The sequence below is a fragment of the Microcaecilia unicolor genome, chromosome 3 (assembly GCF_901765095.1).
Source record: "Microcaecilia unicolor chromosome 3, aMicUni1.1, whole genome shotgun sequence".
In the NCBI taxonomy this organism is placed as follows: Eukaryota; Metazoa; Chordata; class Amphibia; order Gymnophiona; family Siphonopidae; genus Microcaecilia; species Microcaecilia unicolor.
This window is the reverse complement of record NC_044033.1, coordinates 5,467,592-5,484,176: the sequence shown is the minus strand read 5'-3', so window position 1 is coordinate 5,484,176 and position 16,585 is coordinate 5,467,592. Positions and strand designations below refer to the sequence as shown.

The following is a 16,585-nucleotide window of genomic DNA, read 5'->3' as shown; positions in this document are numbered from 1 at the left end:
CTCACTGCTGCTTCTGGTGTTGTTCAGGCTTTCCTATTCAGAAAGCCAAGCAGGTTGTGGCAGGTTGGTGAAAGGCTTTGGGGGGTGGAGGGTCCTCACCCCAAAGGAAGCAAAAGAGCAGGCCCAGCCAGCAGAGAGCCACTCTGACTGGGAAGGAGAGCAGAGAGGCCCAACCTCGTGGGAGCTGCTGTTGCTCATTCTTCTCCCCTCCCTCCCCCCCCCCCCCTCCAGCAGATGCCGCCTCTCTTCCCCTATTTCCTGGGGTTCTCTGCTTCTCTTCTTCCTCCTTCTCATTGATCCCTCTTTGCAACTTTCACTTTGGCTGAGGAAGAGAAACACGATTTTGCACAGCACTTATAGAGTGTGTACCTTGGAAATGCCTTTAGAGCACTGGTTCCCAAACCTGGTCCTGGAGGCACCCCAGCCAGTCGGGTTTTCAGGATCTCCACAATGAATATTCATGAGGGAGATTGAAAACATTGTGGAGATCCTGAAAACCTGACTGGCTGGGGTGCCTCGAGGACCAAGGTTTGGTAACCACTGCCTAGTGCTGCATTGCTGTCTTATTTTCTGCTGAGCAGCTCCGTTTGATTGCACTGTGTCTGCATCTGTGGGGAGTAAAGTCTTAAGCTGCTTCTCTAAGAGGGGCGGGGAGGAGGTTTGTGAGGCTTTTAAAGCTTTTCTGTTCCAGGTAGTATTTTTGGAGCATGCCCATTTCCAGTGTTTCTGCTTTGGTGAGGGCTGTTGAGTATGGAAAGAGGTGTTGGAAATGAATACAGAATTAGTCAATCAGCTGGAATCTCTCCAGTGTAGATCAGGGGTTCTCAACCCAATGCAGTACAATACATTTTATGCTGCTTATTTCTAGGTTAAGCAGCATAAAACGTATTCTACTGTTTTGGGATCTTGCCAGGCGCTTGTGACCTGGATTGGCCACTGTTGGAAACAGGATACTGGGCTTGATGGACCTTTGGTCTGTCCCAGTATGGCAACGCTTATGTATAGTCCTTGGGACTCATCCAGCCAGTCAGATTTTTCAGGGTACCCACAATGAATATGCATGAGGGAGATTTGCATGCTCTACCTCCCCTGTATGCAAATTTCTCTCATGCATATTCATTGTAGGTATCCTGAAAACCTGACTGGCTTGGTGTGTCACTTGATGTAGTTTGGCAGGCTCGATGTGCTTTTATCCCCTTAGTAACTTGCGTGGTCTCATTATTTTGGGGGGCAGTGGAATACAGAATAGCTTTCAGCTTGTAAGTGCATTCATTGGATTAGATGGGAGATGAAATGGGATTTCGTGTGTGTGGTGTGGTACAGGCAAAAACTGCTGAGGCAGCAGGACGTGAGCATTTTGTAGCTGGTGTGACCATCCCTGTCGGTGGTGTGATAGTATCTTCCAGCTTGTTCTGTTGGTTTTTTTCTCTTGAAAGAATTAGTAAGTTAAATGTGCATGTTGTCAGGGCACCTACTGGAGCGATCTGAAATAAATAAATAAATAAATATATATATATATATATATATATATATATATACATACACACTAGCCGTTAAGCCCGTTAAAATGGGCGAGATTTGTGTTTTGCAAAATGTAATAATTCTCACCTCCATCCATCCATGTCCAGCAAATCTCCCCTCCCCCGATCCCTATCCAGCAACCCTCCTCTCTCCCCTGCCCTCCCCTCCCCTTCATCGTTCCTTGTCATCAAGCAGATGAATCCATTATGAATGGGTTGTGTCCACCTACCAGCAGGGGGAGATAGCACTGAAAAACCATAATGCCTCTTGGCCAGCTAGCTCCATCTGCCTCTCAGTATTCTCTATCTCCCCAGCAGGGTTGGACGCAGCTTATTCAGCTCCTTCAAAAATCTGCCTGGGGTGGCTCCTGGGCTTTTGCCAGTTGTAGCAGGGGTGTTGTGGCTATTGCAGCTTCACTTTAAAGGCACATAGGTTAGCCCTGTCCCTGCCTTTCCCACACTCTTCTATGTGGATGCGGTCATATAGGTTTGCCCTGTCCCTGCCTTTCCCATATTCTTCTATGTGGATGCAGGCACATTGGTATGTCCTTTCCCTGCCTTTCCCACTCTCCTGGACCTCCGGAGTGCCTCTGTAGCTTTTGCCTCTAGCTTTCCTCACAGCGTAAAAAAAACGCGCTTGTTAGTGCTGTGATTCTGAGGCTTCCTTCTGTCTGTGCAGCGTGACCGGAGCTATGTGACTCGGTCTGGTGAGGTAAGAGAGTCTTGTAGCTCCTCCGGGGAGGACCTGTGATCGGGACGTTTTTGGCACAAATCCGCCATTTTGAAATTTTCCACAGTTTTCACTACTTCAATCTCTGGGCTGGGTCGTCAATATACCCAAAAGTCACCTGACCCCCCCCCCCCCCCCTCAATCTCTAGAATATTTGGGGGTCCGGTTCGACACAGCCTCGGGGTTTGTCTTTCAACCCGAGCAAAGGCGGTGCAAGCTTCAGAACCAGGTCCGTCTGCTCCTGAGGATGCCTCGCCCGTGAGCTTGGGACATAGTCCAGCTGTTGGGGTCGATGACGGCCACCTTGGAAGTGGTGCCATGGGCGAGAGCGCACCTGAGACCTCTGCAGTGTTCCATGCTTCATCGATGGTCTCCAATATCTCAGGATTACCAGCGCAGACTCACGTGGCTCCCTTCGGCCCTGCTCAGTATGGAGTGGTGGCTCTCCGACAGCATGCTGTGGCGAGGAATGCCGCTAGCGCTTCCCGATTGGTGCCTGGTGGTAACAGATGCCAGCCTGCAGGGCTGGGGGCACATTGCCAGGGAAGGCATGCCCAGGGTCTCTGGACACCCGAGGAGTCGGAGTGGTCTATCAGTCGCTTGCAGTTGAAAGCGATATTCCAGGCGCTTCTGGCCTTTCACTCGACCCTGGAGGGACTGGCTGTCAGAGTTCTGTTGGACAATACGACAGCAGTGGCCTACATAAATCAACAAGGCGGCATTCAGTGCAGGACACTGGCTGCGCAGGCCGCACAGATTTGCCACTCGAGCTACATCAGTTTCTGTCAGCAGCTCACATTACAGGTCAGAGCAACGTGCAAGCCGATTATCTAAGCAGGCATCAAATCGACCCAGTGGAGTGGAAACTGGCAGACGAAGTGTTCCTTCAGATCTGTGCCAAATGGGGGACGCCCGTAGCGGATCTTATGGCGTCAAGCGCCAATGCCAAAGTCCCGTGCTTTACAGCAGACTGAGAGATCCTCGCTCGGCGGGATTGGATGCCTTGGTTCAACCCTGGCCTCAGGGCCTCCTGTATGTGTTCCCTTCTGGGCCCTTGATAGGGCGAGTACTCCTGCGGATTCGGCTACATCAAGGCGAGGTGGTTCTCATTGCCCCGGATTGGCCCAGGCGGCCGTGGTATGCGGACCTGTCAGATGCTGGTGGAGGCTCCCCTTCCTTTGCCTCTGGTACCGAACCTGTTGTCACAGGGGCCGGTAACCATGGAGGACGCCCATAGGCGCCCGGTATAAGAGGCTTGGCGCCCGAGGGGTTTTGGCCGCCCGTTTGCCCGAATTTCTGGGCGGGCGAGCGGCGCCTTGAGTCTCCCCTTCCCTCCCCTTCCGCTTCCTTACTATCTGCCCCGCGCCGCCCTTTAAATCTTTAATTTACCTCGTCCCAGTGGCAGCCGTGTCATTTCAGCCCGCCCTGCCCGTCTCTAGTCTTCTCTCCTTTCGTGACGCGTTCGTTCCGCAGAGTCCCGCCTTCTGACATCATTTCCTTGAGGGCAGGACTCTGAGGGAACGAACTCACGAAGGGAGTGAGTTTGTTCCCTCAGAGTCCTGCCCTCGAGGAAATGATGTCAGAAGGCGGGACTCTGCGGAACGGGCTCACGTCACGACGAAGGGAGAGAAGACTAGAGACAGGCAGGGCGGGCTGAAATGACATTGCCTGCCGCTGGGACGAGGTAAATTAAAGCTTTAAAGGGCGGCGCGGGGCAGATAGGAAGTAAGGGGAGGGAAGGGGAGACCCACGGTGCCGCTGGCCCAGATGGATGGAGGCAGGGGAGAGGAGAATCGCGCTGGGTATGGATGGAGGGGGAAAGGGGACAGAACGGAGGGCAAGGGTGAGGTGGTTTGCTGGACATGGGTGGATAGAGAGGATGGCAGGTGAGAGGGTTGCTGGACATGAATGGAGGGGAGGTCAGGGGCGAGGAGATTTGCTGGACATAGGTGGATGGAGGGGAGAGTAGAGTTGCTGGATGTGGGTGGCTAGAGGGGAGAGGAGGGTTGCTGGACAAGGGTGGGTGGCTAGAGGGGAGAGGAGGGTTGCTGGACATGGGTGGATGGAGGGGAGGGCAGGGGAGAGAGGAGGGTTGCTGGACATTGATGGCTAGAGGGGAGAGGAGGGTTGCTGGACATGGGTGGATGGAGGGCAGGGGAGAGAAGAAGGTTGCTGGACATGGATAGATGGAGGGCAGGGGAGAGAATAGGGTTGCTGGACATGGATGGATGGAGGGTAGGGGAGAGAGGAGGGTTGCTGGACTTGGGTGGAGGGGAGGAGAATTGTTGGGCATGGAGGGAAGGGAAGACAGGAAGGAGATGCACATGGATGAAGGGGAGAAATTCTGGACATGCATGGAGGGGAGGGAAGACAGAGGAAGGAGATGCACATGGATGGAGGGGAAGGGAGAGAGAAGAAATGCTGGACGTGGATGGAGGGGAGGGAAGAGAAGGAAGGAGATGAGATGAGGGAAAAGGGAGAAAACCTGCATATCGATGGAGAAAATAGGCAGAAGCTGGATCCACTGGACAGTCAAGTCTGCGGAGGACCCAGCTTTTACTTACAGATGTAGGGCAAGAAATGAAGAAGAAAGGCGGAAAGTAAAAAAATAAATGGAAAGGAAGCCCTGGAAACGGAGTTAAGAAGACAGATAGCAGCAGAATCGGATACTGGGCCAGCATGAGCAGAAAAACAAAGCCACCAGACAACAAAGGTAGAAAAAATCATTTTATTTTCATTATAGTGTTTGGAATATGTCTACTTTGAGAATCAGGTGCTCAACATTAAAAGTTTATATTTACTAAGATAGGTAAGATAGGATAGAATAGAGGGATGGGAAGGGGGGAGGGGAAGGGAGGGGGGGGGGGGGGACAAGTATATTCAATGGTAATAGACAACATCAAACCAAATAACCGAGGGAATAGATGGGGGAATTTGATTAAGGTGGGCCACAAAGGTATGGGGAGTTACATGTGTAGAATAGCTCCAAATTCAAAGATTGACATATATCATTAAGTTGATAGCATGGGGCTATTTCTGATTCTGATGTATGATGGGTTTCTATATAAGAAACAGTTGGAGAAAGGTCCAGTTGGGAATTTGTATAGTTTATTGTGAAGATATGGAAATTATGTGATCACCATTGGAACTGTTGATGGGGTACAACTGATGGAATAGGGGGAGAGAGGGGGAGTAACATAAAATGTTAAAATCCTAAGGATGGAATGTACCTGGGGAGTTCTATTGCAGAGAACCAAATGTGTTAGAATATATTGGCTGACTTATGGTGCAGCTCTATTATTGATGTTGTCATTGATGAAAACTGTTGGAAAAGTTGTAAGGAGGAAAGGGGGGCAAGGGGGGAGAAAATGGGGAAAAAGCAACTGACGATGTTAAGTATGTTGTTGGAATGTTGATTTGTATATTGATCCATGTTGTATGATTACTCCAAGCTGAATTGTATTATGCATATCGTCAATAAAATAGTTTAAAAATAAAATATCAAGAAATGAAAAAAAAAAAAAAAAGTTTATATTTACTTATTTATGGCATTTTATCCCACATTAAACATGAATTAGGGTGTTTTGTGGCTCAACATGAGAATTGTTTCATATTATTGACGGTCTGCATTTTCCGTATGGGTGGTATATTGGTGTATTAGGTTCTGCCCAGTTTAATATTTATAGTACAGTAAGGTTCTGAGTGTGTTTTTGCACAAAGTTGTGCATAGCATTTTGCAGTTGAGCGATTGTGGTTAGTATATGCTTTGAGCAACCACTTTATTCTTTGACATATGATACATATCTAATATCTAAATTTAGTAAAAGGTATTAATTGTGACTTTTTTATTTATTTTTTCTGTGTTATCAGACAATTATGGATTTAAGCTCCACCCCTGGCCCACCCCTAACCCCGGCCCCTTTAGCCTCCCCAAACAGTTGGGCCACCCGACCGCCTATGAGGACGCCTGCCGCTTTGGTCTTTCGGCATGGCTATTGAGAGGGCACAATTGAGAGACAAGGGCTATTCCAACAAGGTCATCTCCACTCTCCTTCAGGCCCCCAAGCGTTCCACTTCCGTTGCTTATGCTCGGATTTGGCGCCAGTTGGAGGCTTGGTGTGCTGCTAAAGCGATTACACCCATGCGGGCTTCTGTCTCGCCGATACTTGACTTTTTGCAGGATGGTTTACAAAAAGGCTTGGCCTATAATTCCCTGCGTGTTCAAGTTGCAGCCTTAGCATGTTTTCGGGGGAAGGTGGCTGGCCTCTCCCTGGCTGCTTATCCGGAGGGGGCATCGTTTTTTAGAGAGGTGCTTCGGCTCCGTCCTCCCGTGCGGGCCCCATGTCTGGCCTGGAACCTGGGGTTAGTTTTAAAGGCCCTTCAGTGTTCGCCCTTCGAGCCACTTAGGCGAGCTTCGGAGCAGGATGTGACCCTAAAGACGGTCTTTTTGGTGGCCATTACATCGGCGAGACGGTGTCTGAGCTCCAGGCGCTGTCCTGTCGAGACCCATTTCTGCAATTGCACTTTCTAGATGTGTGAAGGGCTCTGTTGCAGTATCTGCGCATGTCAAATGCTTTCAGGACCTCTGATCACCTTTTTGTGTTGTTGTCAGGTCCTCGCAGAGGGTCTCCAGCATCTAAAGCTACTCTGGCTCGTTGGCTCAAAGAAGCTATTTTTTCAGCATATCTGCTGTCTGGCCGGCCTCCGCCTGAAGCCTTTAAGGCACATTCCACAAGAGCGATTTCCTCTTCCTGGGCTGAAAGTGGAGCACTCTTCAAGAGATATGCAGTGCAGCGACATGGGCTTCTAAGCTCTCATTTGCCCGACATTACAGGCTGGATATGGCTGCCAGGAGGGATGCGCATTTTGGAGCACAAGTGCTGACAAGTGGTGTGACCTGTTCCCACCCTATCTAGGGATTGCTTTGATACATCCCATTCGTAATGGATTCATCTTCTTGATGACAAGGAAGGGAAAATTAGGTTCTTACCTTGGTAATTTTCTTTCCTTTAGTCACAGCAGATGAATCCATGAGCCCTCCCTGTTTGATTGATTAATGCTGTTTTGGGTTCAGTTTTTCCTGTAGATATGTTCCTTCATTGGGAGAAGTTGAAAAACAGTCTTCAGGATTTCTGTTCTGTTACAGGAGGTTGAGTTCGTCTCTCCTTTGAATTACTGCTCCTGTTCTGGGGTGTTCGTTTGCTGTGAGGAAAGTTCATGTTGTTCTACTTTGCGGTGTAACACTGTTTTGCAAATACTGAGAGGCAGATAGAGCTAGCTGGCCAAGAGGCACTATAGTTTTTCAGTGCTCTCTATCTCCCCCTGCTGGTAGGTGGACACAACCCATTCGTAATGGATTCATTTGCTATGACTAAAGGAAAGAAAATTATCAAGGTAAGAACCTAATTTTCCCATCAATATCCAGCAACCCTGCTCTCTCCCCTGCCCCCCACCCCATGTCCAGCAGCCCTCCTCTCTCCCCTGGCCTCACCCCATCCACCGACCCTCCTCTCTGGCCTGCTCTCTCCCCATGTCCAGCAACCCTCCTCTCTCCCCCCTGCCCTCCCCCCATGTTCAGCTACCCTCCTCGCCGCTGCTCCCTCCGTGCCGGGCCCCCTGCACTGACGAGAGCGCTTCCACACGGAGGTGAGAGGGGCTGTCATGTTAGTGCAGGGGGCCCGATATGGAGGGGTGGGAGCGTCGGGGATGGGGGGGGTGGAGGTTGGTGCGCCGGCGATGTTGCTTCGTTTCCAGGCTCCAGCGGCAGCATCCATCTCCCTCTCTGTTCTGCCCTCTGACATCATCGCATCTTGACGCGAGGGCGGGACAGAGCGGGAAGTCTCTACTGCGCATTTGCGGGTGAGTCGCTCTTGTTTTTATTTATATATATATATTTTTTTTTTTTTTTTAATGAAGAAAACCAGCTTCTTTTCAAGATAAATAGCTTTGGGTTTGTCTTCTAAAAGAGATTGAGCTAGGGGGATATATGTGTGTGTATGAGAACAGGGCCACTCATTCACATTGTGCTTTCTGAGACTCCACTTGAGACTCCTTTGAAATTAATTTTATTTATGACAACTTAAAGAGCTTCATTTTTATTTTATTTATTTTTTGAAGTTGCTGTGTAGTTAATATTGTTGTTACTTGACCTGTATGCTTTTGAAACTTTATTCAGTGAATGGTGGATGTAATAGGGTTTTGACTGGCACTTGTACTGTACCCGACCTTTTCCTTAGCTGATTCTTTCCTAGATTTTAAATAACTTTTTCTTCCAATTCAGAACCTTGTCAGAGTCTCAAAGATGATGGTGCATCCTGAGAAGCCCCAGCTGGGGCTGATTGATAACTGGTACCACGTGGACTGTTTTGTTAGCCAGCGGGAAGAGCTGAACTTCCGGCCCAAGTTAAATGGCAGCCAGATTCAGGGCTTTGCTGCCCTGTCAGCGGAGGATAAAGCAATTCTGAAGAAGAAGCTGCCGGCCATCAAAACTGAAGGGTGTGTGAGTGCTCAGTGCCCTAGCGGCTTCCTTTCCTTAACTCCTCAACAATGTATTCATGGTTGATGGTATATTGTATATACTGGAATATAAGCCTTTCCGAGTATAAGCCGAGTAAACGGTTTTCCCCTGAAAAGGGGGGAAAAAACGTTAACTCGTATAAGCTGGGGGGGGGGCATATTGGGGAGCACTTTGTCAGGTCATGTCCCCCTCAGCAGCCTGTATTGCCCCAAACACTTACCTACTCCTCATGCACCACCCAGTTACTATATAACACATCCAGCCTTTCCATCCACACACTTCTCTTAATCTCACCAACCATTACCCCAAAATCTCTGCTTACAGTCGAGTGTATGCTGTAGTTTGATTACCCTAAAAGCCAGACCTGTTATGCCAGGGGTTTTGCTAAAACTTGGAACATTAAAGTTTAATAAGAAATGTTAACAGGCATAAGAAGACTAATTTATGCTGGAAGTTTAAAGAAAAAAACCTCTATCTGCAGCCAGTGCAGCTGGATTTAGTGCAAAATGATTTATTTGTAGAGAACGGGAACTATAAAAGCACTGCCGACTTTATTTTTTATAGCTCGAATGTTACATTGCGCAGTTTTTGTGGTTATGATATTGGCAGCATTTTCTAGCTTTTTAAAATATGATAAATACAATAATGGAAACATTAGCTCTTAAACATTACATTACATCAAGAGCTTCTATTCCGCAATAATCTGATCAGTTCCATGTAGATAATGTAGTTAAAAAGAGAACCAGAACAACTGTCTGGGAATTTACAAAACCTAAAAGCAATACCTCAAATCTAATCATTTCATATATTTTTTTAAAATAAAACAGTCTTCAGTTATTTACGAAGGACCACAATTGAGAGAGAGAGAGAGTGGATTGATACGGAACTGAAGCTGAAAGTTGTTTAAGACAGTGTTTCCCAGATCTGGTCCTGGACTACCCCTTGTCATTCAGGTTTTTAGGATATCCACAATGAATATGCACGAGAGATTTGCATTAACGGAGGGAGGCAGTGCATACAAATCAAGTTCATGCATATTCATTGTGGATATCCTGAAAACCTGAATGACAAGGGGTACCCCAGGACTGGACTTGGCAAACACTGGTTTCAGATATTTAACAGACTTAACTGTAGGAAATAAATTAATAAGGTAGTAATTAAGAAAATTAAGATCAATTTGTAAGAACTTTGAACAATCACTAATATTATTATTATCAAAATTGATTATTGTAATGTAGTATGTGTGAGATGCACCAATACTTTCTTGAAGAGTTTGCAAACACTGGAGAATTTGTAAGAGTGATTTTTTTTCTTTAAGACTTGATGTATCTATTACTCATTATTATGAGTTGCATTTACTCCCAGTTATAGCAAGGTGTCATTTTAAGTTGTGTACAGTGGTTTATTTTTATTTTATTTTTGTTACATTTGTACCCCGCACTTTCCCACTCATGGCAGGCTCTATGCGGCAGGCAATGGAGGGTTAAGTGACTTGCCCAGAGTCACAAGGAGCTGCCTGTGCCGGGAATCGAACTCAGTTCCCCAGGACCAAAGTCCACCACCCTAACCACCAGGCCACTCTTCCAAGGACTCTCCAAGGAAATATTCTGGTTTATTAGGTTGGATTTTTCTCTGTATTGAAAAGGCAGTCTTTGAGAGGGTGAGGGCAGGTATCTCTGATAATTTACTGTCCAATTTAATTCCTAAAATCCTGGAAGAAAATTTAAATTGCATCTTATTGATAGGAAATTTTTCTTTACCCTCTATCTCTTTTTGAGAGCCAAGCCAAAGGAATTTTGTCTTCTCCTGATTTTCAATTGGAATTCCTTTGCCCAATTTTCAATAATATTGATGCATTTTTGAATTTCATTCAAAATATCCAGATAGGCTTTAGGAGCTGGTAAAAGTATAGTAATATCATCATATATGTCGAGAATAATTTCAGCTGCTCCTATAATCTCCCTGATGGCTGTAGCAGGACATTAAACACCATGGGGGAGAGAGGCGAGCCATGAGAGAGGCGAGCCATGCGGTACCCCACAAATAGGTCTACTACTAATCATTTCTATAGCGCTACTAGATGTACGCAGTGCTGTAAACATTATATGCAGGTACTTTCTCTGTCCCCAGAGGGCTTACAATTTAAGTTTTGGTACCTGGGGCAATGGAGGGTTAAGTGACTTGCCCAAAGTCACAAGGAGATGCAGTGGGAATCAACCCAGTTCCTCAGAATCAAAACCCGTTGCACTAACCATTAGGCTAACCTTGCATTTTAACATGGTAGAGGGCACGTCGGCTGGCGTCTATAGACTGGTTTATTAGGCCACTTTAACATGCAAAACTCATGAACTGTCCTGGGTTCCCATGTAAAAATGTTTGTGGCTTAATATCAGCCTTTCTGTTTATTACCCTTGCTTTTGCCCCATCAGTTCTCTGTCTCGCTCCCCTCCCTCCCTGACCAGTTGCATAGGTTTTATCCTGAAATAAATCGTCCTTTTCATTAGTAGTTCTTTTCCTTTTCCATGTTGGTTACCTTGAACACTGTTGCTATTGTTGGGGAGTCCATCCTTCCCCTAGTCAGTGACAGTGTGGGTGGGGTCCACCTCCCCATCCCAGCAGTAGGTGATGAACTGTGAGGCACGAGGAAAGAGGGTCAGCAGAGTGACACTAGGCATGAGGGCAGTGAAGCTGATGTCCAAACACAGGAGGCTTCTCCTGCAAGATCCAGAAAGAGAAAAAAGATTAGAATCTTTACCCTTTCCCTTAGCATAGAATTACATAAATACATAAGTATTGCCATACTGGGAAAGACCAAAGGTCCATCGAGCCCAGCATCCTGTTTCCAACAGTGCCCAATCCAGGTCACAAATACCCGGCAAGATCCCAAAAATGTACAAAACATTTTATACTGCTTATCCCAGAAATAGTGGATTTTCCCCAAGTCCATTTAATAACGGTCTATGTACTTTTCCTTTAGGAAGCCGCCAAACCTTTTTTAAACTCCGCTAAGCTAACCGCCTTTACTACATTCTCTGGCAACAAATTCCAGAGTTTAGTTACACGTTGAGTGAAGAAACATTTTCTCCGATTCGTTTTAAATGTACTATTATTGTAGCTTCATCGCATGCCCCCTAGTTCTAGTATTTTTGGAAAGCGTGAACAGACGCTTCACATGTACCCATTCAACTCCACTCATTATTTTATAGACTTCTATCATATCTCCCCTCAGCCACCTTTTCTCCAAGCTGAAGAGCCCTAGCCGCTTTAGCCTTTCTTCATAGGGAAGTCGTCCCATCCTCTTATCATTTTCGTCGCCCTTCTTTGCACCTTTTCTAATGCCACTATATCTTTTTTGAGATGCGGCGACCAGAATTGAACACAATATTCGAGGTGAGGTCACACCATGGAGCGATACAAGGGCATTATAACATCCTCATTTGTGTTTTCCATTCCTTTCCTAATAATACCTAACATTCTATTTGCTTTCTTAGCCGCAGCAGCACACTGAGCAGAAGGTTTCAACGTACCATCAACGACACCTAGATCCCTTTCTTGGTCTATGACTCCTAACGTGGAACCTTGCATGACGTAGCTATAATTTGGGTTCCTCTTTCCCACATGCATCACTTTGCACTTGCTCACATTAAACGTCATCTGCCATTTAGACGCCCAGTCTCCCAGTCTTGTAAGGTCCACTTGTAATTTTTCACAATCCTCCCGCGATTTAATGACTTTGAATAACTTTGTGTCATCAGCAAATTTAATTACCTCACTAGTTACTCCCATCTCTAGGTCATTTATAAATATGTTAAAAAACAGCGGTCCCAGCACAGAGCCCTGGGGAACCCCAATAACTACCCTTCGCCATTGAGAATACTGACCATTTAACACTACTCTCTTTTTTCTATTTTTTAACCAGTTTTTAATCCACAATAGAACACAACCTCCTATCCCATGACTCCAATTTTCTCTGGAGTCTTTCATGAGGTACTTTGTCAAACGCCTTCTGAAAATCCAGATACACAATATCAACTAGTGGAGGAGTGGCCTAGTGGTTAGGGTGGTGGACTTTGGTCCTGGGGAACTGAGGAACTGAGTTCAATTCCCAGCACAGGCAGCTCCTTGTGACTCTGGGCAAGTCACTTAACCCTCTGCCCCATGTAAGCCGCATTGAGCCTGCCATGAGTGTGAAAGCGCGGGGTACAAATGTAACAAAAAAAAACAAACAAAAAACCTGGCTCCCCTTTATCCACATGTTTGTTCACCCCTTCAAAGAAATGTAGTAGATTGGTGCAGGGGCGTAGCCACGGGTGGGCCTAGACGGGCCCAGCCACTGTTGCTCCAGGCACGCCCAGCCTCTTCTGCCCGCTCTCCCCGTCCGTGTGGTCTGCTCACTTTTACTGGCCTGAAGCCCGTTCTTTCTCCAGCACCGGCGATTCCCATAGCCAGCCTTCTGCCAGCGCACGTCGTCGGGGCCTCTTCTCAGGCACATCCCGCCTACTCTGCAACTTCCTGCATCCCACCTTTGTGGAAAACAGGAAGTTGCAGAGTAGGCAGGACGTGCCTGAGAAGAGGCTCCGACAACGTGCGCTGGCAGAAGGCTTGCTATGGGAATTGCCAGTGCTGGAGGGAGAACGGCGCTTCAGGTCAGTAAAAATGACCAGAATTGACCATGTGCAGGGGGCTGTCGCGGGGGGGGGGGGAGGGAGGGGAGGGGGGGGGGTAGCGGTTGGAGAGGAAATGCACCGGCGGCGGGTGGATGGAGAGGAAATGCGGCGGGGGGGGGGGGGGGCAGCAGTAGTAGTGGGTGGAGAGGAAATGCGAGGCCTGTGCCCACCCAGTCCACCTCCAGGCCCATCTAAAAATTAAACTCTGGCTACGCTACTGGATTGGTGAGGCAAGATTTCCCTTCACTAAATCCATGTTAACTTTGTCTCATTAATCCATGCTTTTTAATATGCTCTGTAATTTTGTTCTTAATAATAGTCTGTACCATTTTGCCTGGCACCAACGTCAGACTCACCAGTCTATAATTTCCTGGATCTCCTCTGGAACCTTTTTAAAAAATCGGCGTTACATTGGTCACCCTCCAATCTTCTGGTACCACGCTCGATTTTAAGGATAAATTCCATATTTCTAACAATAGCTCTGCAAGCTCATTTTTCAGTTCTGTCAGTACTGTGGGATGAATACCATCTGGTCCAGGAGATTTGCTACTCTTCAGTTTGTAGATCTGCCCCATTACATCCTCCAGGTTTACAGAGAATTCATTAAGTTTCTCCCAAATCATCAGCTTCGAATACCATTTCTGGCACCGGTATCCCACCCAAATCTTCCTCGGTGAAGACCAAAGCAAAGAATTCATTTAATCTCTCCGCTACAGCTTTGTCTTCCCTGATTGCCCCTTTTACTCCTCGGTCATCTAGTGGTCCAACTGATTCTTTTGCCGGCTTCCTGCTTTTAATATACCTATACTATATGTTTTTGCCTCCAACGGAATCTTTTTTTTTTTTCAAAGTCCCTCTTAGCTTTCCCTCTCAGCGCTTTGCATTTGACTTGACATTCCTTATGCTGTTTCTTATTATTTTCAGTCAGTTCCTTCTTCCATTTTCTGAAGGATTTTCTTTTAGCTCTAATAGCTTCCTTCACCTCACTATTTAACCACACAAGCTGTCGTTTGGTCTTCCATCCTCCTTTTTTAATACGTAGAATATATTTGGCCTGGGCTTCCAGGATGGTGTTTTTGAACAGCATCCACGCCTGATGTAAATTTTTGACCCTCACAGTCGCTCCTCTAAGTTTTTTTTTTCACCGTTCTTCTCATTTAATCATAGTCTCCTTTTTTAAAGTTAAACACTAACGTATTTGATTTCCTATGTATACTTACTTCAAAGCTAATATCAAATCCGATCATATTATGATCACTGTTATCAAGCGGCCCCAGCACCATTACTTCCCGCACCAGATCATGTGCTCCACTAAGGACTAGGTCTAGAATTTTTCCTTCTCTCGTCGGTTCCTGTACCAGCTGCTCCATAAAGCTGTCCTTTATTTCATCAAGGAATTTTACCTCCCTAGCATGTCCCAATGTTACATTTACCCAGTCAACATCGGGGTAATTGAAATCACCCATTATTATTGTGTTGCCCAGTTTGTTTGCGTCCCTAATTTCCTTTAACATTTCTGCATCCGTCTGTTCATCCTGGCCTGTACACTCTTATCGCTATCCTTTTCCCCTTTACACATGGAATTTCAATCCACAGTGATTCCAAGAAGTGTTTTGTTTCCTGCAGAATTTTCAATCTATTTGATTCAAGGCTCTCCTTAATATACAATGCTACCCCTCCACCAATTGGTACTGCTCTACAAAGAGAAGGCCCCTTTTTTCATCCTTAATCCTTCGGTGGTCTCGCCAATTATATTTCCCCTGCCTACACATCAGAGCACACATTAGATCCTTTGGAATTACAGTTGAGTCTTGATTATCCAATGTAAACAGGACTGACTTGTTGTCGGATAAGTGAAAAGTTGGATAATACGGAAAACAATGGTATCTACTCAAAAAATGCATAAACAAAGTCCATAAAGCGAGGTCCCGGGTCTGAAACAAATTCTCAGGTGCGAAACTTCCCTCTGTGCTATGCCGGAAAACAGAGACACGACATCAACAGAGGATCTGTCGGATTAGTGAATGCCGGATAATCGAGACTGTACTGTATGAAATAAATAGCATAAAATACATGTAAACTTGAGGGACTTTTATGTCCCTTTGGTACCACACATGGACCAGTAGGGGCTACTATAATAGCAGTTGTCTTCTCTCTCCCTGGGCCTGAGCACTCTGTTTGCACAACATACCCACTGAAGAAGGAGAATTGGAGTTTAGGTTCCCTGCCCCTCCCCCCCCCAAAAAAAATCCCCAAATCATTCATGGGAATACATATCAATATATCAAATGCTTAGATTACCTACTGAAAAGGGAAGGAGAACACATCCTTAGCTTAGTGGTTTTGAGAGTTGTCGTAACATACTAACATAGTAAATGACGGCAGATAAAGACCTTACGGTCCATCCAGTCTGCCCAACAAGATATATAACTGGCTGGCTGGCTGGGTTCACATCAGGCTCTGCAACTTAGATTAAATAACTATGTTTTCTGCTTATTTACTACCCAAACATTTACTGACTTCTGCTCAGTCTGTGTTGAGGCTCCAGTCCTCGATTTTATTTTAGGCTGGAGAAAGGAAATTTTATCTCCCCTAAATAACTCTCCTCATACACTGAGATTGGAGCTGGATCCTTATTTACATCTATCCTTCCTCTGGGACAATAAAGAAAAAGCCTACAGTAACCTGCATCAATTGGACCATCCAAGGATATCAGAACCAGAAACTGCAATCCGTGATGGAATAATGCAAAATCTTTGACAAATACACAGCAATTATCTAGAGAGTCTCATAAATCAAAATATGATAAACACAATAAAGTAATTAGCTTAATAATGTAGAGACTAATATTTAGGGGGAGACTTTGTAGCAGCTGGAAGACTCTTATGAGTGAGTAACTCTCAACAAGGACTCAGGCCATCATTGCTTCCTCCAGCTGAAAGGTCAATCTTCATCGTTATAGACTGGAGTGGAAAGTGAGAAGGATGAGTCATCCCTAGGCTAGTGGCCTCCCATTGATAGCTGGTCCTAGCCTAACAGCCCTCATACCAGTAGCTGATGAGTGAGCTGCAGCTGCTGTCAGGGTAGAGGCCCCAGTTGTAGGTGCAGAACCAAGAGAATAAAACAAATCTCACTCTATGTATATACAAAA

The 16,585-nt window shown here is 46.2% G+C and overlaps 1 protein-coding gene across 2 annotated transcripts in view; it reads left to right on the top strand.

The window, feature by feature from the left end:
* PARP1 (poly(ADP-ribose) polymerase 1) overlaps positions 1-16,585 on the top strand; it is a 210,030-nt gene that overhangs the window by 22,805 nt on the left and 170,640 nt on the right. For both annotated transcript variants that reach the window (XM_030195730.1, XM_030195729.1), the window contains exon 4: positions 8,531-8,745. In XM_030195730.1, the coding sequence (XP_030051590.1) occupies positions 8,531-8,745 (215 nt within the window). The remainder of the gene's footprint in view (positions 1-8,530; positions 8,746-16,585) is intronic.